This window comes from Dermacentor albipictus, chromosome 2 (assembly GCF_038994185.2).
Source record: "Dermacentor albipictus isolate Rhodes 1998 colony chromosome 2, USDA_Dalb.pri_finalv2, whole genome shotgun sequence".
Taxonomy (NCBI): domain Eukaryota; kingdom Metazoa; phylum Arthropoda; class Arachnida; order Ixodida; family Ixodidae; genus Dermacentor; species Dermacentor albipictus.
Genome location: NC_091822.1, coordinates 78,838,388 through 78,865,924, shown reverse-complemented (window position 1 = coordinate 78,865,924; position 27,537 = coordinate 78,838,388). Strand labels below are relative to the sequence as shown.

The 27,537-nt window shown below is 42.0% G+C and overlaps 1 protein-coding gene across 1 annotated transcript; it reads right to left on the bottom strand.

Annotated features, from left to right (window-relative positions):
• Positions 1–602: 602 nt before the first annotated feature.
• LOC135918806 (4 kDa defensin-like) lies at positions 603–27,537 on the bottom strand. Its single transcript, XM_065452509.2, has 4 exons — positions 27,460–27,537; positions 19,064–19,139; positions 17,142–17,201; positions 603–934 (listed from the first exon to the last, which is right to left on the bottom strand). The coding sequence occupies exons 2-4, from the start codon at positions 19,104–19,106 to the stop codon at positions 813–815; spliced, it is 225 nt and encodes a 74-aa protein (XP_065308581.1). The 5' UTR covers positions 19,107–19,139; positions 27,460–27,537; the 3' UTR covers positions 603–812.

Genomic DNA, 27,537 nt, shown 5'->3' with positions numbered 1-27,537 from the left:
TATTTATTTATTTATTTATTTTGCTTCCTGAGGGAATAGGAACACGCATGTTGACCGCATAAATCCTTCGACACAGCTTTCGGGATTCCTGAAGACAATGGAAAAGTTTCTTTTTTATGGTTGGCTCAAGGGTCTATCGCGCGGACTGAGAAGGGTGGGGAGTATTAGAGTTGCTCAATATGGTTCTTTGCGTCAATTCTAGCATTAAGCAAACGTCACTCAGAGGCACCTTAACACGAAAGAAATATATCCTACGAGTGCAGCTTTGCAATTTACACAGGTTGTACAGACAGCTTCATGGCATATTTTGTCAAAGTTTTATCCTCGTTGTCCATGTTGCTACGTTTGCAAGGCGCCCCTTGATGTGCCTACTTTAACAAATTCACTGCGTTTACTTTCCAGCTGCTCTTTATTATTGTAGTTGTTCTTTAGCGGTCTGTCTCTGCTTCTATGAGAACGCAGCCGTGTCGCCAAACCATTATGCGCCAAAGAATAGGAATAAAAGAAAATACCAACACAAGATCATTCATGCAGTACGGGCAGTTGAATGCGGGCAAAAGCCAAGGACTGAAGTTTCGCGCAATGCCCAACGCAACACCAAATTCACGTCTCGATTTTATTGAACAATCAAAACGCCCTCCACCACAGCTACTAATAATAAAACTAAAGCGTTCGGAGTAGACTTTTCCATTCCAGCAAGGAGCCGCTTCCAGGGCAGACTGCCTTCGTATGACCGTGAGAAAACGTACGCGGGAATTTTTGTTCTTCCAGGAGGAGCACTCATCTTCGGCGGCTAAAAAGCGGCCACATACTTAAGACTTGTAGCACGTGCATGTCTGCTTTACCAACCCAGCACAGTAGCCTCCTCGACGACCAATGCTGCGGCAGTGATTGTGGCAGGCTGCCTGGTTAAGTGGACAGCCGAAGCCTCGGCCTAGGTCAGAGAAGGAAAGAAAAATAGTCTTTGACATTGCACGCAAGCATGCCATTTTGCTTAACAAATGCAAGTGCAAAGTTTGTCACGTCAGTTCAAAAACGAGCTCGGAAGGCCCGTAAGCCATGGGTCCCATAGGAACACTTGAAGTCTATGAAAGAAAAAGATAAACCCCAACAGCGTTTAACGAAAACAAGAAACCTAACTCACTTGCATATTTTTAGGCATTTTCGGAACAATCTAAACAAACTGCTCCGGGAAGCAAAACGGATATACGTGACCAATCTTTATTCTCCTGAAATGTGCAGAAGACCCCACCTTGTATGGAGAGGATTACATACTCTACTGCGAGGCGACCCCAAAGAGGAATTGATTTTATCAATCACCTATAGAGGTGAGACATCAACAGATCCCCGGTTAGTGGAATTCCTTTCACGAGTACTTTACATCATTAGTGAAGAGTACGCACGATCCCAGTGGCCTTGAGTACTTAACAACTCCAATATGCGATAGTGGGTTTTTGTTTCCCACTACGGTGCACGAAATTGTAAGTTCTCTCATGTCCGTGTGGAATAGTATGTGTACCGATGTTTATGAACGCCAGATACAGCCTGAGAAATGTGCTATCAATATATCAGCACCCATTTTATCCCAGGTAGTTAACGTCGCGTTTTCTATTGGCACATTCCCCAAAGAACTTTAGACATCCAAAGTATCAACGATTTTCAAGGGCGGTGATGTCAACGACTTCTCTAATTACTGGCCAATTTCAATTATTCCCGTGTTTTCAAAATGCATTGAAAATGTGAAAAATGTAAGAATGCCCAGCTTTTCAATAAAGCAAAGCATTATTACGCCGTGCCAGTACGGTCTCAAGAGAGGTTGCTCAACCGAAACGACTCTTCTGGGCCAAAAAGGACACATCTTGCAACCCTTTGAAAATTGGCTTGCACGCTAGGCCTATTCATTGATTACACTAAAACATTTACCTCAATTAAACTTCAGTCCTTACTTGAGAAACTAAATATTATGGTTTTAGAGGTACTTTCCTAACTCTTCTCACATAGTGCTTTCATGATCGTCCACAGCAAATCACGGTTAACAGTTTTCTTTCTGAAGTAAACCCAATACATGCGGTGTGTCTCAGGGCAGTATCTTAGGCCCATTACTCTTCAACATATATGTGAACGCTATAGTAAACATGGACACTAAAACAAAATTTATTATATAAAATACGCGAAATGTATTTTCATAAGAGGATGGGATCCTTCTAGCCTCATAAAAAAAGGCAACGTAGTTTTAAGTAAACTTCACGCTTGTAGTGTCGCCAACTCGTTAAACTTCAATGCTGCAAAGACCAAAGCAGTTTAATTTCGCCCTCGGCATTAAGCACTCAATTAACCAGCAGTTTAAAACTAGGGTCATCAGATATACCAATATCGCGTGAAGCTAAAAGTCCTGGCGTCGTTATTGAAGAACACACGACGTGGATAGGGCAAGTAAATTAACATTAAATGAACTTTCTAAAACTGTGGGAGTTTTGTGCAAATATCGCTGTATTCTGTTTCAGCATGTAAAATTGTTAATTTACGAATCCCTGTTTTTGTCTAAGATATTGTACTGGTGCTTGGTCTGAGGCACGACCGACGCAAACTAACACTCAGAAACTACATAAACTTGAAAAAAAAAGCCCTTCGGAACATCATATAATGCTGCATATGACGCACACACAGAACCAGTCTTTAAGGTTCTAAATATATTACTAGTGAATGAACTTTACCCTACAATGTTGAATAAAGGCTCTAAATTGGAATTGAAATTAACCATTCATTTCTTACTGAATCGTCAGAACTATGCCAGCTTGAGCATGTCCGCACATTAAGAATCCGCTAAATTCGTATGGTGCCTAGAACTCTTACAAAGTACGGCACTCAGAAGTTAAAATATCAGATACCTGCGTGGCTCAATAATCCAGAGTTTTAAGTATAACACAATACCACACTTATTCGTCTTATTTGCTTCACTGTGATCTCCTATTTTCTGAGTGTTTTCCTTTCGCAACACGATGTGTAAACTCATGCGATATTAATGTACTGATGTGAACCTGTTGCTTCTCTTTTCAATAGTGTTTGTGACAGTAGTAACTGGTTTAAGATCTTTCAGTTACTACACCTGAATTTGGTACACTCTGCAGTTTATTTCTGTTGACGTTCTGTATTTAATATGCGCCTTGTCTGCCCGTACTCGGGGGTGTAGACCTTGTCAAGCCCGATATCGACAGTTTCTTTGACACTAAAATAGATTATTTATTTATTTATTTATATATTTATTTTTATTTATTCATATATTTATTTATTTATTTACTGAAGCCAATCACGGGCTTCGCGTACACGCGCTGAAGCGTGCACAGATCTGTTGAAAAGGGTTTCGGTTTTGTCGAGGTGATGAATCCTCTAAAATGGTACTATAGCGAATTATAGCCAAGCAGACGAGCACCTGGTTCTTCTCATACTCGTTACCATCGGAAATATGCATGTGGCAATGGCTATTCATTTAAGCATTTTTCGTTTACAGATACGCGGACGAGGCTGATGCTATAAAACCTAAAATGCCTATAAAGGCCTAAAATCCCTAATTATGCAAATTTTTATAGGAAAGTACTATACGAAACAACAGCAGAACTCCATCCCCGCCACCACCACACCCACCACTATCATCATCATCGTAAGCAGAAGCAGCAGCCTATGTTAGGCCCACTGAAAGACGAAGGCCTCTGCCTGCGATCTCCAATTACCCCTGTCCTTCACCAACCGATTACAAGTGGCGCCTGCGACTTTCCTAGTTTCACCGCCCCACCAAGTCTTCTGTCGTCCTCGAGTGCGCTTCGCTGGACTTGGCACGCACTCTGTAACCCTCATGGTCCAACGGTTACCTAACAACATTCTGCCTGAAAAAAGGAATTAAATTTAGAGGTCGTGATTCGAAATATATACATGGTGTTCCGGTGAACACTTTCAATTTTTTTTTAGATTACCTGTGACAGATAGCACAATACTACTTCCTGAGCTAATCTACTCAAACAGGCGGATATTACTTGCGCAAGAAATTAAAGCGAATACTTAACTAATTACCAAAAATTAACTAATTAAGTTTTTCGGCAAATTACCTTATAGCACACCTTGCAATTTACAAATGTAGTAGGTGAGACTACAAGGCATATCCTCTTGGAAATAATTGTGCGGTGAACACCATTTTCAAGATATGTGCCGTAAAACTTGCGGTTAAAATGCACTGTTGTTCTGCTTACTTTAATAAAGGGAGCGAAACCGATTTTTAAGGACCTGATTCTTTATGGCGCAACGCAAAGCCCACCCTCGTTAGAGGTTACATCTGCAGCGGTTACTTCCAAAAGCGCGTGAATATTTATTAAGCAGAGCTTATCGATTTGAGCAGCCTCTATAACAGTGGTGTCCCTCCTTCAGCAACGCTGAGAAGTAAGAGCGGTATCGATAGCCCGCTTCGCAAATTACGAAAGCCACCCTTCGTTCTCACTATCACAGGATGGAGTGTAATGTGGTTAACCGCCTACATTTTGACCTTTTGAACCACTTTTGAAAATAAAAAGCTGGTACAATAAGTTAGCGTTGCTGTGCAGACATTTTTTACACTTGTACTGCGTTCTCAGCCATGTACACACCCACGTCACGGCTGGATGGCTCCCATCGTCATTGTTCTGTCGATAGGGGAGAGAAGCCAGCTCATCGAAAACGAATGCGTAGGAGGTATCACTTTTCTGCTCACTACACATGAAGGATGATCTGCACATTGCAAGTTAGTAGAAACTAATAATATTAAAAAGTATGCTACATTTCCATACTAACAAAAAACCCGTAAACGTGTAAACTAGTTGAAGGTCGCATGATGGGCCTCTTATCCAGCGTCATGTTTTTGCGGCATGGGGCGCCAAAGGTAATTTTTTGCAACCTTTAGTGATGAAATAAAAATATAAATCGATGATAGATGAGTCTAATATGGTTCGTTTACGCCACTATGATAGGGCATCATTCCATCAGTGGGGTTATCTCGATTCATCTCCTGGGCGATTGCCTGTCTTTTTAACAAAACCTTGTTTTATACACTAAAGCACAAAAGTAACTCGTACGCCGATGAATTTCCCCACAAATTTTAAGAATTCATATTTCGAAACTGGTGTGATCATGAGAACTCTTTCGAGATGAATCCGCGTTCTGAACTCTTCGGCTGGAATTTGTAAATTGCAATATGTCTCATAAGGCACTTAGCTAAAATCTTAATCAGTAAATCTTTGTTATTTAGTCGATTATGCGATTAAATGCTTTTGCATGTAATGTCCGCCTCTTCGATATACCAGGTCATGAACAGTAATTGTATTATCTGCCACTGGAAAGTTAAAAAAACAATTGAAAGTGTTCGCTGAGACACCCGGTATAACGTTAACGTGTTGTCTAAAACTGATTCAAATGTGTCTCAACAAGAGGTGTACTCATACGTGTCGGGAATAGAGAAATTTTTATTTCTGGAATAATTGTTGTATGTTCTGGGTGTCATATACTTACGAATGTGGAGAGCGGCCTTTCTTTTTTTTCAGTCAAACTTCATTTTGTCCTCGTTGGCACATAATTCTGAACTTAAACTTAGAGCACAGACACCGAAAACGAAACACAAAAGGAAAATACGACATACACTGGCGCTAACAACTTCTTTAGTTATTCTTCGTCGATGCATATATAAACCCTAGGCCACACAACCGCGCAGGTGCACAAATTACATTACTGAGATCTGCCAAATTATTACATACGCAAATAGGTTTGCGTATGGCCTACTTTTTCTTTTCAATAATGACTGTGTGGGGAGGGGCCTCCCCCCCACCCCGGGACTGGTTGATACACATATGACAAGCATGGTGTCCCGCACGTACAGGCGCATCTCACATCTCACTCGATGACCCAGAGCACTCGCGACCAGAACGCTGAAGTGATTAAGCGCGCCGGCAGCGAGAAGCGAACGCTTCGTGCTGCCTCAGTTTCACTGCGAGAACACCTTTCAAGACCAAATAAATGAAAGCAGTTGTGAAAGTTCTGGGAACCTCAATTGCATTATCGAGGTTCAATTGCGCTATTGAAAGACCAAGTAGCCCGAGTCAATGTCTAGATCCAGACTTGAAGCACTACTGCAGACTTGCAGAGGTGGGAAAATTGACCAACTGTTACCGAGTAAACTTTGTATGCGATATAAATACCAGTGATGAATGCGCCGAAGAAACAATGAGGCAGACACTCTACGTGTAGCTGGTAGAGGGACCGCATACCTCTTATCAGGCCGCTTTCTGCAGACCCGAGTGATCTTGGTGGAGACTCTAGGCGAATGTATTCCCGGGTCTCAAAAGTAGAGGGCAAACGACCTACTTTGCTCCCTAGTCCTCAGAGTGGGGGGGGGGGGGGGTGCAAGTGCACCCTTTCGCCCCCACCCCGGTAGATATGCCTGTGTAAGTTATTTTTAAAGGCGGTTTGCCTTAGAACAACTACTGAGACTATTTAGAACACTGCTTTACAGATCAGAATTGTCTTTGAAGAAGACAATCCAACAAATTCTGGTATCATCAGCATGAATCGCAAATTTTATGCCCTTGTTGATACACATAATATAATTTGCACATATTATAAAGATAAAAAGGTCAGAGTATGTTACCATGCTGTGCACGGAATATTACGTTTCGTTTAAATTTGAGGTTACATCATTAAGCGAATGAAATTGACATTGATTTTCAAGATATAACTTTATCATCTGAAGGAACATCATCGATGATTACGATACTCTATGATGCGAAATCTAAGCGCATCTCTATAGAGCTTTTCATCGGGCGAAGAGGAAAGGGTGCGCGGTGAGTCTTTCCTCCTCTGTGGCTGGTGCGATCCGGCATGGCGCTGCTTGAAAGTATTGTTGTCGCGTGCTGCGGGACGATTTCGAGATGTTTTAGATCGTACTTTGTGAAAGTAACGCAATGTCCGTTCATATAAAGTCGTCAGGAAAGTATTTTGGCGCATCGGTAACTACCGTGCGCGGAAGTATCTGTTGGGGGCGCAAACACGCGACGTGCATTATCAGCCGCGGAGTGTCTAAGTGTTGCGAACTATTTTGCGTAGATCAATTTTACTTCAATGAAGAGAACCGGCGTCTATGTATTACCAACATGAATTGGTAACTTCGCTCAATACCTGATCGCTTGGCGTAGGGACTAAAACATAAGAGCGCGTGCTCGTAGACGGCCGACCTAAGCAATCGCGAAACATCTGAGCGGCAGGTGCTATCAAACATCAAAAGAGAAAATTTCCGTAATACCTGTGGCAGCGTCGTAGAGAACGCAACGAACACAGTCGAGAAAGAATCGGTTATCATCCTCTTTCTGGAAAAAGAAACAAAATGGACTAACGCCCAGTACAACCTCGCATAGTCGCGCCGCACAACGTTTATAGTTCTATAAACGTTGACGCCGCATGCTTGGTGCATGCGCTGTATAGAACAAAGATACCTGTAATCCAGTACCTACCACTAAGGATGCTCGCGCAGTTCGTAAACGGTCACTTAGCTGGAGAAGTACAGTTCCCATTGTAAAGAATGCTGCTACTAATAACCAAAACAATTTTATTCATGGCTGGAAACCTCATCCACCGAACCAAGTAGTCAAGCAATGTAATCTGCAGCTAGCATTTAGAACGCTTGTTAAAATATAACAGCACAGCTCCTATCGTAGCAGAACGGTACCCACAGTGTTACGATCGTCGCGCATGTTTCATTGCTCCTAAACCGAAGCCTATAACTAAAGGATACTGCTGCAATAAGGTAACATTAGTGACTAGCTCTGAGGCTGATTGGAGGCTCAAACATGTGCGACCCATCACGCTGCGTGCTCCGTCCGCCTCAACGCTACCAGAAAATCCGACCATGCCGACTTAAGCAATTTCGGCACGTCCCATAGAATTGTTTTCCAAGTAGAACACGGCACGCCTTGCTAAATAGACCACATGAGCACGAAAAAAAAACAACTCCAGAAACTACCGCCGAGTGTATATTTGCCATGCAAAATGGAGCGCTCGTCCAAGCCAGCGGGCTGAGTGCCCATTGATCGTGCCACTGCGTAGCAATATTTTTTTTCTTCTATATATTGTGGCGGATGGACGCGCTTTTAGGGCTCCATCGCGGCGACGAAATCTTAAGTTTTTGTGCATGCTTTGAGCTTGCTTCTGTTTTTGATTTGCTCATTGTTTTAGCCTTGAAATAATAAATGGGTAGTTTTCTTCCGTTTTTTTTGTCGCTCTCTTTTTTCGTGTGTGCGGGTCTGTTTCGTGTGCATTAGGTTTTTCAGGATAGTCAGAGCACCCTTTCGTGCCACGTGCTTCAGCAGGTGCAACCGGGTAGGACGTAGACTCTTTATAGCCTCTCAATGGTATCTTGGAAGTGGCAAGACTAATACGTGATACTGTGTGTGTGTGTTGGTAGGAAAGTTAGAGCACGGCTGCGTGGTTGAACACGTGCGAAAACGTGTCATACTTTAAGTTTCTGCGGCATTGATTGCTTTTACAACGTTGGTGAGAATTACTTTGCTACATTTTAAAGATTTAGATCCTGTGCATATCAGTTTTTGCCAGAAGGCACGTGTTCTGCATTATTATAGTATTATAGTATTTGCATTAGAAAAAGCCGTGCAATACATGGTAAGAGAGCCGCGAAAGCCGGCAGTGCGCGGGGGGTCCTTTAAGGCCGATGAGGGGACGGATGAAAATGGAGAGAGAACTGAGTCAAGTGGCACGCACTCTGATGTCGATGCTAGGCTGGAGAAAGTTAAGGCTTTCCAGAAAGAGCTTGTCAAACAGGGTAAAGAGCTCAAAAATGAGCTAAATAGGGAGCGTGATGCACGGAAGGTAGTGGAAGAAAGACTTGAAGCAGCCGAGGAAAAGTTGAACAGGGCCACCATTTTGAACGAGAATGGTCGTGAGAATGGAGCGCAGTGCTTTGACGTGACAGCAGATGAGTGCCAGCAAAGTACGCGGAATGCGTGCAACGTAGTGAGGGCTTAGCTGGAAAGAGCGGCACCTACCTTGAGGCCGCCACGCGGAAAAGGCAGGAGTGCATGGGTCAGTGGCCCTTGTCAACTCCGAATCACGTGGAAGAGGAGAAAGGGAAACAGGGAGAGGTAGGAGAGAGTGAAATGGTGATTATCGTCGGCGACTTAAACCTGGATAATTGAAGTAGTAACTTAGCGCGATAAAAGCACAGGGACAAGAAAGGTGGACAAGGACAAGGCTTGTCCTTGTCCGCCTGTCTTGTTTCCGTGTTTTTATCACGCTAAGTTACTACTTCAATTATTGATGACCAACTAGCCCAACAAGCAACTCTTCTAGAATCCAAACTTGGATGGGTGCTCCGAGCTAATTGTGGAGAGAGTAAAAGGAGATAAAAGAGTGGCGGTAGGGACATTTCCGGGGTGGACGCTGGGTTCTGCATGGAGCGAGCAAGAGCAAAGCTCGCAGAAAATGCCCACGCGCTCAACCTTGTCATAGTAGCAGGTGGGCTAAATGATGTCCTAAACAGAAAAGGGACAGCACTAGCTCAGCGCTTGTAGAAGCGGGTGGACGCCTTGCGCGAGCTGTCCCATTAGGTGGAGACCACTGTGTACACGGGGCTGGCAGTGCCTGTACGTGAGAGTCACATACAAATAGCGGTAGTGGCTGCTAAGAAGGCGATGTGGAAAATGAGCCGAGAGAAAGGCTTCGACGTTGCTGAAGTAAACAGGGAATTGAGAAGGTGTGTGGGTTTTCAATGAGACGGGATCCACTTCATTTACAGGCTCGCACGAAAAGGGGGCTTGCGACTTGCTGGTCGCGGTGTTGATCTTTCAGGGGGCCCACGGGCGCTCAGAAAGCCAGAGTAGGTAGTAATGAAGACGGCCCGTAAGGGAACCTTAGTAGAGCATCGCCGTCAATAACAGAAACAGGAGTGAAGCAAGAAACAGGGCTCGCAATGCAATTGGCTACATAAACATGCAGGGCGGCAGAAGGAAGGAAAAGTGGGCAGAGATTGAGGAAAAGGTAAATAGAGAACAGATAGGGGTATATGCGGTTAAAGAAACGCGCCTTAGAGACTCGGAGGAGCCGCCACTGATTGAGAATTGGGTTTGGGAACTACGTCGGAAAGAAAGGGAGGGGGAGTCGGAATGCTCATCCATCAGGGAGCCACATGGTAAAGAGCAAATTCAAAATGTCAAGAGCATCTTTGGTTATCAGGTACAACGATTGGGAAAAAAACTTGGCAGGGCGTTACGTACTTGTAGACCGGAAATAATCGCACAGAGAAGAATAAACAGTTAGTGGAATGCATAAGCGCTGATATTAAAGGTTTCGGGAATGATGCTGAAATTATTCTATTAGATGACATGAATGCGCACATACAGGATTTAGATGGCTATGCCGACAACAACGGGAAGTCAATGCTAGACCTTTGGGAGCAAGATAACCTCATTATCGTGAATACAGGGCCTAATTGTGAAGGGCAGATCACGTGGGAAGTGGGAAACCGGCAATCAACCGTTGAGTACTCCCTGAAGACAGAAGGAACTCCTAAGTTGAGAGAAATGGTCATTGATGAGGAAGGGCATAGTAGCATAGGGAGTGACCATAAACATCATTTTGAAAATGGGATATGTAGTTGGGAAAGAGAGCAAGGAATGGCCGCTCCAAATTTGAACGCTGAACAAATAACAAACACGCACACTAGGGTCGAGGAAGAACTTGGGCAAACGACCAAATAAATTTATTTATTTATTTATTTATTTATTTATTTATTTATTTATTTATTTATTTACAGAATAATGCAGACCGGATCGGTCCAAGCAGGAGAGGGTACATACATGTGTTAGTAAGCACTATGCTTTAGAATGAGGAACAATGGTGAAGTTACAATTTACATCCAGAATATCTAATAACAAAACTAAACAAGGTTACAAAGCAAATACACTTTGTGAGAGTACATGCCCCAAACGCAGCTACATAGACAAAGAAGCACACTATGCAGAGTTAATAACTAATCATCAGTTCTAACCATATATATAGATACAGGCTCTCAAAAAGTTGAAGACAGGAGAGGGAGGCAGTCATGAGGCAGGCAATTTTAGTCGCATATTGTTTTCTGGAAAAAATTAATGTTTGCAGAAAATCGTGCGGGCAAATATTGGCTTGATGCTATGACTATGTTTATGTCGTGAGGGTCTGGTTGTGTCGCTTTCGAAGTAGCCCTGTGGCTGAATGCCTAGTTTTTGAAAATACAAGGAGGGAAGAAAGTGCAGCCGGGCAGCCTTTCTTCTTCCAGCCAATGGCTCAAGGGCCGCCTGATGTAGCATGGCGGTCGGATAGTTCCTTCGCTTATACCGGAGAAAAGACGGGGAATGCGGGAGATGGCAATTCAAGACGATGAGCAAAACGTGAACAAGGCGAGTGCAGGAGCCAACGTTTCGACAAGTGGACTTGTCTTCTTCAAGGCGACATATGCTTTCCTCGCCACAGTATATATAGGTGGGGTTCTTCTAAAGAAGAGAGGGTGTAAGGCGGGAGGGTGCGGCAACGAGGGAAGGTGTGTTAGCGTGTCATATTAGTAAAGGGACGCTGTGTACAAGGTCAAAGCCAGGACCCCCCTTCCCTCACCCCAGTCTGTCAACACACGCGCGTTAGCCGGCGTGTCAAGGGCGTCTGACACGCCGGCGGAAAAAAAGAAAAAAAAAGGAAGGGAAGAAAAAGGAAAATGTGATTTATATGCGTGAATGTTCCTCCTGTAAGAAACAATCTATCGTTGAAACAGGACAATCAATGAACGTCAGATTAAACGGACATCACGCGGACACAGCAACAAAGCTTCCCAAAGCCGTCGCCGAACATTTCAACCAACCAGGTCATAACTTTGATGAACTTAAACTCTACATCTTACAGTCAAATTTCCGTTCTGAACGAGGAAAAAAATACAGAGAATCATACCTTATCCATAAGTTCAAGACATTGCAACCAATAGGCATAAACGTTTCAAATGGAACTTTAGAATCTATTCGCAATGCTAAACCTCAAGCTATAGGCAACACTTAGTTTGATTTCTTGGCGGATCCCGCTTCCCTTTTCCTTTTTCTTCCCTTCCTTTTTTTTCTTTTTTTCCGCCGGCGTGTCAGACGCTCTTGACACGCCGGCTAACGCGCGTGTTTTGACAGACTGGGGTGAGCGAAGGGGGGTCCTGCTTTGAGCTTGTACACAGCGTCCCTTTACTAATTCGACACGCTAACACACTTTCCCTCGTTTCCGCGCCCTCCCGCCTCACACCCCCTCCCCTTTAGAAGAACCCCACCTATATATACTGTGGCGAGGAAAGCATATGTCGCCTCGAAGAAGACAAGTCCACTTGTCGAAACGTTGGTTCCTGCATTCACCTTGTTCACGTTTTGCTCATTCGCTTATACCGGTTATATATAAACCGTGCTGCTAATCTCTGGATTTTTTCTAGTTTATCTATGTTGATTGTGGTGTGTGGGTCCCATACTATGCTGGCGTATTCAAGAGTAGGCCTAACAAATTATTTGCACGCTTGAAGTCTACGTCCGCTTGATGAATTGCCTAATTTTTAAAAGAAATCTAGCATCTTCCTTGAAGAGGAGCAGATCTTGGAGATATGGGATGACCATTTAAGATCAGATGTTAAAGTCACGCCCTGGTATCTGTATTCTTTCACTTGACTAATTATGTTGTCCCCAATGCCGTACAGAAATTTCATTTTGTTGATTTTATTCATAGGACATAAATAAAAGGTTTTGTCATAACTAATTGTCATATCCCACTTGTTAGGCAAGTCTGCAAGGAGCTGCAAGTTCGAATTTAGGACAAATTGATCGGATAAAGAATGAATGCTTTTGAACATAATGCAGTCGTTGGTGAATAACCTGGCTGACGTGCTTAGTTCCAGAACACCTAACAGGTCGGTAATATAAATATTAAATAAAACAGGCCCCAATAGTGAGCCCTGAGGAACACCTGAGTGAACATCTAAGAAGTGGGAGCAGTTCCCATTATTTTCCACATATTGTTTTCGATTTTGTAAATATTACATAGCCCAATCGATGATATAGGAAGGGATACCCATTTCTTTCATTTTGGTTATTAATTTGCAGTGAGGAACCCTGTAAACGCTTTGGAGATATCCATAAAAATTATATCAACCTGACCGCCACTGTCGAGAATTTTTGTTAAATTATGTACGGTATCAATTACTTGTGTAGTAGTGGAAAAACGTTGCCGGAAGCCATGTTGTTACTAATTATTTCATTCGTGTCTAAAAAGCTGTTAAGGTATTTGAGTGTAATATGCTCTATTAATAATAAGAGTGGGAATATAGTGAGCTTTTAAGTGTAATAACGACAGGAATATGGAAAGAAAAATAACATACTCGTTGGAAAGGAAAAAAGAAACTGAAAAGCTGGTGGAAAAGGGACATACGAGAAGAGATCGCCGAACCACAGAAAGCATCCAGATAGCGCAGGCAAGCAAAGAAGGCGCAGTTGCCGCAGGACGAGGTAGACAGTAAAGGGGAAATATGCCGGGAAAAAAAAGTCTATGGTTCAAATACTGGTGCAAGCAAAGATAAAAAGTAAAAGTGAGCGTTGGTTGTTAGAAATACGTGAGGAAAAGAAGGCCGCACCTAGGATATTTTGGAACCATATAAAATTATTAGGCAGGAAGTCAACAACAATACAACAACATATCCTAGACGAATATTGAAACAGACTGGAAGGAGAAGCGACAATAAATTACATCCGAAAAATAACAGCCTAATCTTCCCAAGGTAATGACGAGGTTGTATTTGAAGAAAAAAAAAGCGCAGGAAAGACACCCCGGTGGAAAAGGAGCTCCTGCTGACAAATTTCAACTGGAGGAAAGCCGAAGAGAAAATTTCTAAGCGCACAGCCACAGGGTGAGACGAGGTTCCCGTTAGTTGTATGAATGAACTAGGACCAGAAAGTAAGGAAGCTCTGGTGAAAGCAGTGGAAAAAACTTTAAAGGATAGACGAATACCAGACAGTTGGCGACAAAGCCGAATGAGTTTAATTTATAAAGGTAAGGGAGAGAAAGATAGAATTCATTCCTATACACCGTTGACCATTACATCGTTAATGTACATTCTAGCAATGCAGGCAATCAAATTAAAGCTGCAGGCATGGGCAGAGAATAATGGCATTTTGGGAGAACTTGAGAATGGCTTCAGAACAGGTATAGGCGTCTAGATAATAACTCATTTGTTCTTACTTAGTGTATCGAAATATCAAAAGAAGAAAGCGGACCGTTATATGTGGCCTTTTTAGACATTACAGAAGCCTATGATAGCGTAGATCGCAACATGTTGTGGAATATTCTGGAAGATGAAGGTTTAGGTGACGATTGTCTACAGCTTTTGAGAGAGACTTACCAAGAAAATACCGTTTACGTTGAGTTAGAAGCGATGAGGAGCGAGGAGAAAGTTGATATCAACAAGGGACTGAGGCAAGGGTGCCGTTTATCCCCACAGCTGTTTACGATGTACATGTTGAGGATGGAGAGGGCACTAGAAGGAAGTAATATCGTGTTTAATCTCACACAAACAGGTGAGTACAGTAGTAGAGCAGTAGCGTCCAGGTCTATTTTATGCGAACAGCATTGTGTTGCTAGCTAACAGGCAAAGAGATTTGCAACGTCTGGCCAGAGAGGATATGGAAGGATAAGGAAAGACGGATAAGGCCAGGATATCTGTGGACAGGAAGGCAACAATTAAGGTCCGAAATTTGGTGTTAGAAAATTAGATGTTATGGTATTCAATGAAAACAGCGAACAGACAGTGGCAATACAAGGCCAGGAAATGCTTTGGGTAACAGGATATGAATGCGTTGGTATATGGATAAACGAAGGCAATAATATATGCAAACACAGGAAAAAACAATAACAGTGAAGGGGAAGAGAAACGCAGTCATAATGAAGCACAGAGCGCTATGGAGATACAATAGGTACGAGGTGCTGCGAGGTTTATGGAAAGGTGTAATGGTTCCAGGACTTAGTTTTGGAGATGCGGTTGTTTGCTTTAAATCAAGGGTACAACTTGGACTCGATGGGAGCCAAATGTAAGTGGGGCGCCTCGCATTGGGCGCTGACGGGAAGACTACGAATGAAGCTGCGCAGTGTGATACTGGCTGAACTAGTTTTGAAGTGATGAAAGCTCACAGTAAAATTGAGTATGAAGAGCGACTGAGGAATGTAGAAGAAATCAAATGGGCTGGGAGTGTGTTCCGGTATCTGTACAGGAAAAACGTTTATTCACAGTGGAGGAAACGAACTAGGAAGCTTACCAGCAAGTATGCGGCCTGTAGGGTGGGCAACACAGCAACAAAGAACGACAAGTGGAAAGTCAGAGACGCTGAAATAATCTCATGGGTGGCGGCAATGGAAAAAAAACCTGCCATGAGTAACTACTTAAGAGGAAATAACGCAATCAGGAAAGAAATAATTTATGATGAATTAAAGGGAAGCTCATTACTTTTCGAAGCGAGATCGGGATGCCTTAGAACACTCATATATAAAGCGGTACATAAGAAGGAAGAAGAAGCATGTGCTTGATGCCGTTAAGCTAGGGAAACTATGGATTTTGCTTTATTAGAATATGAAGATGTCTGACCAGTGGTCGATTTAGCACCACTGACCTCCTCGTAGCCCTTGAGTTCAGCGAGAGCAGTGTAAAAGTAAACTGGTCCGCAATAGGGATTAGTAAGTGGCGATTGGAGGATCTGTCGAAAGAAAGTAGGGAAACGATAAATAACGGAGACATACAAAAGCAAAGTTCGCAATAGGGGATTAGAAAATTTGGTTGTTGGAGTTCATAGTGTTTTTTCTTATTTTTTCCTTGTTTAACCTAGATAGGACATTAGGCAGTAGAATAGAAAGAGCTTGGTGGCGCAACCCACCACCCTATTCGAAAGGGGACGCTCATAACAACCATCCATCCATCCATGGCGGCACCCACGAAAAATAGTCTATAAGTGTTTTCACGTCGCGATATATTGGCAGGCGCAGGCAATCTGTCTCGTGAGGCGTGTTGCAAACAGAACTAAGTGTGGCACGACTGCCTCACTAAACGAGAAATCACGAGAAACAACGCGTGGGTGACGCTTGGTGACCGCAAAGAGACCTCCGCTAACACATCACTTTGTTTTCATATATGGTACCGTTAGACGTGCTGTGCTGGCAGCGTGCCATCGGTGAACAGACGGCATTCGTTACTCTGGCGCCATCTGGTAGCCATCGTCGCTGCAGGGCGGCACTACTTTTTTGCTCCTCACGCTTTCGCCATACCCTCCTCCTCCACTTTCCGCCTCATGCTTTCAGTGTAATCTCCTCCTCCGCTTCTCTACTCGCGCTCTCATCTCGTTTCACCACCCGCAGCGCTCCGCGTTCTCTCTTTCATCCTTCGTTCTTCTCGATCGGCCAGTTACGCAGACGACGCCGACGGCGAGGGACGCGGACTCTCAAGGCAGGAAAGAGCGCCGAAGAGCTGGTTTCTAAAAGTCACCTAATGCATTGTCTGTGAAGTTTGTTTATTAGGATATTGTGATGAATATGTCAAAATGTGTGGCTAAAATAAAAAAGATACAACGATTGTTTATGCTAAAAATTTTGCAAAATGTACTTTTGAGTAAACAGGGTGAGTTACATTGACTTATTTTTCTGCTGATCTTACCGAGATGGGCTACTCAATTTATTGATTATATCTGATCCTAAAGATACTAGTTGCTGTCAACAAATTTAATATGACTAAGTAGCTGCATGAAAGGTGGCACTTGAAAGCAATAAGCGTTTGTAAGATATCAGCGAGGTAGCAAGACAATTCGAAAATGTTAAGATTGATCCAACGTACATATTCAAGCACTTGTTCGTTAGCGGTTTTAAGACTTCAAAAATTTGACATTATTCCCACCTTTAATATAAGTTTGTGAACTCGCTGTCTGCTTCGAATGCCATCTTACGCGTCAGAGCAGGGTATTGAAGAACTCTGTCTGTGGAAGCGGAGAACCAATTGCGATAGAGCAAAACAATGTTTTTTAGGAGTTTACGAAGCTACTCACGAACTCTGACGTGACCCACTTCTAGCTCGTCGTTCTCAGCAACCGCATGGCTAGCGAATCCTGCAGAAGGAAAGTGTAAACATAAGATTTAAATGGCTCTAAGCACTTCGTTTGGGTTCAGCATTCAGTACTCATTACGCGTTACCAAAACCTACCGCGCTTCAAGGAAGATGTGAGTTGTAGTATGCGTCAACTTTTTTACTATCTGGGGCTGTTCAAGATATTAAAAACGCTATGTGCTTCTTTTTAAGTGTGTACTGTTTTTTGTGTGACATTATTATGTGTATGGTTTTGCTCCAACTATTTGTTTTTTTAAAGCCCACAACATCTACTCGAATAACGTTGGTAATGGTAATTTTCATGCCACGACGGACATCATTTGCAAGAAAAACTGAAGTAATCGCGTCACTAATAATATTAAACACATTAGTTAACTTCTTGTTTACGCGATTATATGGTAAATTGGAAAGAAGACTGGCTGCGCGTTCGTACATTTCAAAACGACCATGTAAACCGAAATAGTTGGCCTCAAGTTATTTGTTGAATTTAGCTGGCTATGCCCGCAGCACTACGAAACGCACATCCCGGAGCAGTGCTCCCGTGATGTAGCATCATCATCATCATCAGCCTGGTTACGCCCACTGCAGGGCAAAGGCCTCTCCCATATTTCTCCAACACCGGTCATGTACTAATTGTGGCCATGCCGTCCCTGCAAACTTCTTAATCTCATCCGCCCACCTAACTTTCTGCCGTCCCCTGCTACGCTTCCCTTCCCTTGGAATCCAGTCCGTAACCCTTAATGACCATCGGTTATCTTCCCTCCTCATTACATGTCCTGCCCATGCCCATTTCTTTTTCTTGATTTCAACTAAGATGTCATTAACTCGCGTTTGTTCCCTCACCCAATCTGCTCTTTTCTTATCCCTTAACGTTACACCTATCATTCTTCTTTCCATAGCTCGTTGCGTCGTCCTCAATTTGAGTAGAACCCTTTTCGTAAGCCTCCAGGTTTCTGCCCCGTAGGTGAGTACTGGTAAGACACAGCTATTATACACTTTTCTCTTGAGGGATAATGGCAACCTGCTGTTCATGATCTGAGAATGCCTGCCAAACGTGATGTAGCAGTGGGGTGTAAAATTAAGCTGCTCTCACACTTACGTCTTCCCACGATCTTAATCCCCTCGGCGCTATGCGAAACTCGCAATTGGTTGCATAGTCATTTATGAACCACACACGAGACGCACCGTTTTAGTGCGCCGTGTAGCCCAGCTTCCTTTTGTGCCGCCCTGATACGTCGCAGGAAGGTTTCACTGCGAGCCACGCTTAGTAGTATTGCGTGCGTATTGAGCTAAATGCAACAAATATTTGACGCCGATTATTTGGTCTTACATGGCCGTTTTGAAATGCTGAAACACCGACCTAGAATTATATGACGATTTTCTTCAGCTTTCCTATTGTATTTATAGTAAATTTCACGCTGTATTTAGTTCAATTATTGAACAGCTTGATTTAGTTTCTTTTCTAAGTTATGTCCACCTGCACACATAATCAACGTTTACTGTCGTCATTCAAGTAAATTTTGTCGGCTTTCTCGTAAAGAAAAAAGACTATGCGAAGTAATAAAAGAACTCACGGTGTAATGTAAGTAAAGTAAATAAAGTAAATAGTAAATAAAGCATTTAATTTGCGCAGTCCCCATTTCTTTCTGTGTCTGTATCACCCGAAGAGAACGTTGTTTGGAAAGAACATGCTAGTTTGATACTGGAAATAATGAACAGAGGGAGAACAAGGCAGAGAGGAGAAGCGCATTAAAAAATATGAATCATTAGATACGTACATCACTTAAGGCCAGCTACAAGTGTAGTGTTCTTCTCGGGATTTCATATAAATAGGGGAGTTAACATGCAAGTGGAACAACTTACCAGTGAACAACATAAACACAAATACTGTGGCTAGGATCTTCATGTCGGGTCGCTGCAGACGGAAATGGTCGACGACCTGAGTGGCAGGGAAATAAAAGCTGCTTTGTAGAGGCTGATGCAAATGTTGTAGAACACTGGCGAAGCGAATAAACTAAATTTTCTCGCAGTCTTGCCAGAAAGCTTAAACGTAGACGGTTTGTTCAGGTATCATCATCATCATCAGCCTGGTTACGCCCACTGCAGGGCAAAGGCCTCTCCCATATTTCTCCAACAACCCCGGTCATGTACTAATTGTGGCCATGCCGTCCCTGCAAACTTCTTACTCTCATCCGCCCACCTAACTTTCTGCCATCCCCTGCTACGCTTCCCTTCCCTTGGAATCCAGTCCGTAACCCTTAATGACCATCGGTTATCTTCCCTCCTCATTACATGTCCTGCCCATGCCCATTTCTTTTTCTTGATTTCAACTAAGATGTCATTAACTCGCGTTTGTTCCCTCACCCAATCTGCTCTTTTCTTATCCCTTAACGTTACACCTATCATTCTTCTTTCCATAGCTCGTTGCGTCGTCCTCAATTTGAGTAGAACCCTTTTCGTAAGCCTCCAGGTTTCTGCCCCGTAGGTGAGTACTGGTAAGACACAGCTATTATACACTTTTCTCTTGAGGGATAATGGCAGACTGCAAATGACACACAGCATCATTACATTGTGGAACGCATGCACATCTCCCGATGAAGTCCATGAGTTATCAGCTTGAATAAGACGATACATTGTTTCTATCGACGTATATACATACTTTAGCGGCCACTGGTGCGGTTGCAATAGAGAAACAAGAGAATATTATTAATATTATGCGGTTCGAAAAGATGAGTGCTATTAATACAGAGGAAAAGAAACTCGGACGCAGGATGCCCCAGGCATACTATATACTGCACGAAGATTGGAAGAGCGCTCTCCACACACACACACACACACACACACACACACACACACACACACACACACACACACACACACACACACACACACACACACACACACACGCACGCACGCACGCACGCACGCACGCACACACACACACACACACACACACACTTTTGCAAATACTTTTATAGTATTTTTATAGTACTTTTATAAAAGTATTGAGGACGCTAATAACAGTTGCTAGAAAGAAAAAATAAAGAAGCTGCAGTGCGCATAGATTTTATCGGTGTACACACAATGACGAGAAACATATAGAAGCTTAATTTTATAAATAGGAGTAAAAGAAAAGAAGCTGTAGACTTTAATCAAGCGTCGTGAACGCATTCGATAATTTATTGAAGGGATACGCGCAAGTCCAACTGCATGTGTTTGATAAGATGTCCATCCGCTGCGGTGGTTCAGTGGCTTTGGTCTTGTGCTTTTTATGCCCGAAGTCGTGGGTTAGATTTGCAAACTTAGCGGCGGCATTTAGGTAGCAGCCAAATAAAAAAAGAAAATAATAAAAAGGCTCGTTTAAATGCCAGTTAAAAACGCTGGTTGTTAAAATAAATTGGATTTCATAGCCTCGGTGTTGATCTAGGTCGTAAAGCCACATGACTCTATCAGCGCATCATGCTAAGATGCCCAGTTTATTGAATTGGAAAAAGAATTGCCGTAAAAGTCACGTTTATTTACTTCCAGGACAGCGCGATATAATTGCAACACAGCGCCTTATAACGCGGTTCATAGGCTTGCACATTTTCATTGGTGCTAGATTACGACGTATAAGTCGATTCTTTAGTTCCATAGAGTATTTGCTATCCATGACAGCGATTAAGTGATGGCGTACATGTGCTAAACTACGATGCACATATTCTGAATTTCTAGCTTTGTATTTTTCTTCCGAATAGGGGATAAATAATCCTTCCGTTTTTGTGGTGAGTATTGCGTCTGAGATTTAATTTTCAATATGAAAGAACATGTTTTCCAATTTGAGGTGCTACATTAAAGGCCATTTACTGGTAACACCATTTTTTGCAATAGAAAGGTCGCAGCAATACTTTCACTTTTTTTTTCATTTCTTATTTAGTCTTCTTCATCTCCTTCTTCTTCCTATTATTATTATTATTATTATTATTATTATTATTGGGCAATGCACTGCATGTATGAAGTAACGCCAAAGCATCCGCATCGCAGCAGTGAGGTTCTTCTATACAGCAAGACTTGAAGCGATACTTTTTTCTATTTCTTTATGGGCTCCAGGCTTATCTGAAAGGCTACGACCACACGACTCTTTATAACTTTGTCCGTATATTTTCCTTTCTCTGTGTAGTGTAGCCAACCAAATTACTTTTTCTGGCTGGCCTAGTTAACTTTGGTTTTCCTTTTATTGATTTATCTTACTCTTCGGCCGAATGTACACTCACAGCCATGTCAGACAAAGTGCTGCGTCATCAATGGCACGTGCGGGTATTATAATGAATGAATGAATTCGAAATTTTTGTGTGCCAAAGGTGTAATTTGATTACGAGGCATGCCGTAGTGGGAGACTCCGGAATAATTTAGAACACCAGGGGATCTTTAACGTGCCCTTAATGCACGGAACACGGGCGTTTTTCCATTTCGCCGCCATCTAAATGCAGCCGCCGCGGCCAGGATTTGATCCCGCGCTATCGTGCTTAGCAGTGCAACACCGAAGCCGCTAGGCTACCGTGGCGGGTGGTTATTATAACGCGAGCAAGTATTAGTTACCTTCTTTTTGCCAGGTGCGGTGGCTCACTGAACCAGGCTCCGCATATAATAATAATAATAATAATAATAATAATAATAATAATAATAATAATAATAATAATAATAATAATAATAATAATAATAATAATAATAATAATAATAATAATAATTATTACTGCCAAAAAATATACAAAACAACACAAGCAGCCTCAGTTGGCTTGAAGGACCGTGCCTAGGAATATGATAGACATGGCAAGAAAAAAAATTCATAAATTGATGAGACATGTAGAATAAAGAGACAAAAAATATGACAAGGAAATTGAATAGAACAAGATAACATTTGGTTTATCTACTAAAAACAAAAGAGGTTGAAGAAGTAAATATTTTGGTGCAAAAATGTTCTGTAGGTTAATTTCAACATATATGCTTTAAAAATTCTTTCAGCAGGCTTTTCGATGTCACGTTAAAAATTTCGTCAGGCAATTTGTTTGAGATGTCAGGCACATATGTATAGTGTCTGGCCGCACCATATCTTGTGGCTGAACGAGGAACTACGTAATGGACGTGTTTTCTAAGTTCTCTTGTGGCGGCGTTTTTTTTTTGTTTGAAAGTGGAATTCCAAAAATGTTTAACTGTTTCTATAAGCAAAGAGTGGAAATTCGGTAGGCCAAGTTCACGGAAGATATTTGCAGCTGTTATTATAGGGGAATTGTAGGCAACATTTTAAGAATATTTTTTATAGTCCTGCCTACCCTGCATCTCCAACAATCCGAACAGAAGCCGTAGAGTGTAATGCCGTATCTCAAAGCACTGAAACCGAGTGCATGTACTATAATCTTTTTTATAGACAAGGGTGCGAAACTTTTCATATTGAACAACAGCCAAGCTACTGACCTCAGTTGAGAACAAGTACGTGATAAGTTATGATAAGTTATGATAAGTTATTATGGAAATATATTCCCAGATATTTCACGCAGTCTACGTATTGAATAGGCGTACATTTACGAAAAACACAGGCCGACTCATGTAAAATTAAAAAATTAAGTTTGGGGTTTTACGTGCCAAAACCACTTTCTGATTATGAGGCTCGCCATAGTGGAGGACTCCGGAAATTTCGACCACCTGGGGTTCTTTAACGTGCACCTAAATCTAAGTACACGGGCCGACTCATGTAAGTAGAGGCATGTTAATTACTGTATTCTTGAGTGGGGAGCGAAAACAAATAAGTTGTGTTTTTCGGGCGTTAACAACAATTCCAATATTAGTGAACTGAAGCCTTGCCTTGTACACGTCATTTTGCAACATTTCAGTGAACATTTTGTAAGAAAGATGTTTCGCCAGTAACACAGTATCATCAGCATACTGGAACACGGAACATTTGGAAATTGCCAAAGCAAGGTCATTAACGAAAATAAGAAACAACAATGGCGATAAAATGGACCCCTGTGGAACTCCAGCTATCAGCGATAGCTTAGAACTAAATCTGTTGCTAAAGTAATTTTCGAGAATGTTAGGAAAAGGTCCCCGAAATCCCCAAAAATGCAGTTTACTTAACAATATTTGATAATTGAGTGATTCAAACGCTTTCCCTCTATTTAAGAAGAGCGCACACGCGAATAGATTCTGATCGAATGCCGAAAACAGTTCATCTGAAAATTTCTTAAGCAGTGTCACAGTACCACGCCCTGAAACAAAACAAAACTGTCGATCCCTTGTGATGGAAAATTTGTTAAGAAAAGAAGACACAGTGCGGAAAAGAAATTTTTCTAAGACCTGAGCAATAACAGGCAATATAGAAATTGTCCGACAGTTTTCAATACTATCTTTATTCCCTGACTTGTGTAGTGGTAAGACCACTGCAGTTTTTAGGCACTCTGGAATTTCGTCACCTTCCAAAAAACCATTCAGAATATGCAAGATAATATGTGACAGCGCATTGCATTTCCTTCTGACGGTGTGTGAAGATATGCCATCATTTCCAGTGGGCTTGTTAGGACAGAAACTGTAAATAATTTCTTCCAGATCACCATTCAAAATTCTCCGAAGCTGACGCAGATATAGATTGTCCTAACGAGCGAGTGTTTGTGAATCGAGAGAGAGCTCTTTGGGACGCTTTAACAAAGTGCCTGTTGAAAGCATCAGCCACTTCTGTGGGAGGTTGCTGAAGAGCACCGAAAGCTGACCGTTTACTGGAACTCACTCCTCTCCGATGATTTACCAAAGACCAAGTTTTGCTTACATTAGTTGAAGATTGTTGGAATTTATAAAAAAAGGAAGAGCGTTTGGCGCCCCGCAGCAGAGCAGCAACTGTATTTCTTGCAGACTTATATTCTAAGCGCAGTGCTTGGTTTCTGGGATTCTTTCTGCACCGTTTCCAGAAACTGTCTCGATACGAAATGGAAGCAAACATTTCCATATTCATCCAGCAGCGGCCCTTTCTTATCGGCCTAGGTATCAGCCATGTGCAACGTAATTCAAAAATTTTCGGTTGCGTACAGAATCTTTCATACACTTTGCACGATGAATCTTCTTTGGTTAAGGATGACCAGTCAAACGAACCGATAAGCTTATCAAACTTGTATTGATGAACGATAGGGACACGGCATTTGCGCCTCCCAGATAGAGTTTCGACCGACAGCGTCCATACGCGTCCAGTAATGCAAGACGGCAAGCTAGAAATTAGTGGTCCGCCAACCGTTGTAGAATACTACATGATCTAAATGAACCGCTAGGAGCTCTGACCGCTTTGTGATCTAAACAGAATTGCACGAGGCGATTATTAGCTAATTCCACTCTAGCAGAAGATCCAATTGTACATTCCAGATCTGAAGCGGAGAACGTAGATAAATAATCACAAACAGTCAATTTTCCAGGGCACAAAATATTGATATTTAAGTCTTTGATCAAGCAGAATTTGTCTACTGAGCTCAAGTGCCGCAGAGATTCCTCAATCTCTGGAAGAAACCATGAAATGCTGCATGAGGGCGGTCGATAAATTGATAAGACATGGACTGATAACTGCCTCTTACAAACTTAGACCAACATAGATTCGGCATGCACGAAAGATAAATCAACAGGAGAAACTTCACAGTTCTCGTTTACATAGAGAGCAATACTACGACGCCCGATTCGCATGACAAAATGTGCGGAAAAGCCCCGCAAGGTAAACGTATCAAGGCAAGCCTCGGAAACATTGATTTCTGTTATCCCAAAAACGTTTACAAAGTTAGCTGCCGATTCAGCCAGAAATTCAAATTCGTCCCAGTATTTACACAGACTTCGAAGATTAACGCTCACAACAGGAAAATCTTTATCAGAACTGCACTGAAATGCACTGAAGTCCGGTAGTTTACTGAAAGAAAAAGGCATGTTGGCTAATCAATGTGCTCCAGGTCTGCTTGCTTACCAATAATAACAAGCGATGCTGTTTTATATTTTTCACAAAGATCTTGCCTCCTTTCGGTCAACCAAACGGAAAACCCTCCCCCTTTCCTTCGTTACGGCTTTCCAGAAGAGATCACGGTTAGCTTTGGTCAAGTTACCATTGCAGTAGATCTTTGGAAATGATGCACCTTCACGTAGTTTCTTCTAGTTTTCAAATTACAAATTTCATCATCAGCTTCATCAGCCTGGTTACGCCCACTGCAGGGCAAAGGCCTCTCCCATGTACTTTTGATTTGTTTTCCAAATTGTTTTCCAACATCTTGCTTTTTATAATTAATTACTTTTAGAAACCACAGAAATTCCTGAGACTCTCAAAGCGGCTATTGTTAAGCCACTGTATAAAGGAGGCAGAAGAAATATTGTAGAAAATTATGGACCAATTTAAATTTTGCCGGTACTTTCCCAGATACTCGAAAAATTTGTGTACGAATGCATGACGTCTTTTTAAACTAAGTTTTCGATTTTGTCGGCCATGGAGTTTAGTTTTGTGGCGAATCGAGGTACTACAATCCTATTAAAAGAATTCTCCGATGAAATGTATTTCGCATTTGAAAATAACGTATTCACCTGTGCGCTATTTCTAGACATAGCCAAGGCCTCCGATACTGTGAAACGTAACATTCTCCTGGCGAAACTAATTTTGATGGAATTCAGAGGACCATTTCACAACGTACTGTGAAACTACATGTGGGGTAGCTCGCAGACAGTTATGGTCGACAAGGAAACCGTCAGTAACAAACAATGGCTTAGGCCGATATTCCCCAAGGATGCGTATTATCACCCCTATTGTTTAATATGTTCATAAACGATCTTCCTCTGATTATTTATAATGTTACTCTCTGTAAATATGCAGATGACACGGTAATTATAACAAAGCATTTAAATTATGAAAAGGCTGTGGGGGCCCTGCAAAATACAATGCATGATGTAATGCGCTGGTTTGCAGAAAATTGTAATAAACTAAATATCAGTGTGACGTAGTTAATGTTGTAGAAATCCCTTAAAGACCACAACAATAAAGACCCCAGTATATTTGGATGATCAGCACTGTTTCATGTACATGTAGCCCTGTTGCGTATGGAGACGGTGTGCAATATCTCGGTTTGTTTTTTCATAGCAGCATGTCGTGGCAGCATCTTCTGGCCTATCTTTGTGGTTAAATTACGAGTGTCGCTTGGTTGCCTTTGAATATAAAAGATTTCACACCATTACTTGTAAAGAAAACCGTAGTGCACATTCTCGCGTACAGCATATTACGATACGGAATCACTGCATTTGCTTTCTGCACTTTGCGATGGCAAACGAGAATTCATAGTGTAATAAAAAATACATTGAGAAGTGTCGCGTATGGGTGTGGCAAGATGTCAGATGACAATTTCTTTGGGGTATTGAGTTTTTATTAATTTCAGTCTTTATTCAAGCGAACTGTGGTTCTTCGTAACTTTCGGAATGACCAATCCAGAAAGAAATCTGTAGCCCCACGACTTTGAGGGACAACAAGCGTTTCAAACTTCCTCGTTCAAGAACTAGAAGAGATCTGGCAGGGCAATGTGGCTTTGTGCCAAATATCTTTATGATCTGCCTGACAAATTTTTTTCGCTTCTGTCAAAAAATGGATTTAAAGAAATTATCTTCCATTTGAGTTTCCCGGTGATCTGTAGTGTCGGTATTTGTTTATTTGATGTAATTTGGTTTACCTTCACTTGTATCTCGATTTAAGTGTGAAAAATGTTCAATTAACGTTGGAATAACATGTATTGCCTTTTAATTTTTTATTTTGTTGATTTGCATAATGTTTTGTCGGCACAAAGGCAGCTCCTGTACAGACGGTCCCGACTTTATCGCTGTTGCCGCCGCTTCCAAGCCTAGTCACACAAGCCACTCAATCTTCAACAAGCCCGATTACCATGTCTTTCTTCTAGTGGTGCATGATAAAGATTATTATTATTATTATTATTATTATTATTATTATTATTATTATTATTATTATTATTATTATTATTATTATTATTATTATTATTGCAACAAAATACACAGAAACAAAAAGAAGGAGGAATCCGACTGGCAACTGGCACCGGAAGGAGCACAGCACCTGGCTATAGTTTTCAGGAAGCAGGTGGTATCTTGTTCAACTACAAAGCAGGCCTCCTGCATCCTGAGCTGGTATGTCCGAAAATATCAACCGATATCACACATCTCGCTAAGTGGAACGGATAGTTCATGAAGATTCATCAAGTATTTGAAAGATTGTGCCTTACCTTGTAGTCCGGCGCTACCAAGAAATCCAAATGTGCTTTCACAGCCACCGACGAGATCTATATATACACTGAACGGCA

Excerpts from the sequence above, each read along its gene's own strand:
- LOC135918806 (XM_065452509.2), bottom strand. The coding sequence starts at position 19,106 with ATGAAGATCCTAGCCACAGTATTTGTGTTTATGTTGTTCACTG. Across the intron at positions 17,202-19,063 it reads TGTGTTTATGTTGTTCACTG|GATTCGCTAGCCATGCGGTT; the intron begins GTAAGTTGTTCC and ends TTCCTTCTGCAG. Across the intron at positions 935-17,141 it reads AGTGGGTCACGTCAGAGTTC|GCCGAGGCTTCGGCTGTCCA; the intron begins GTGAGTAGCTTC and ends TCTCTGACCTAG.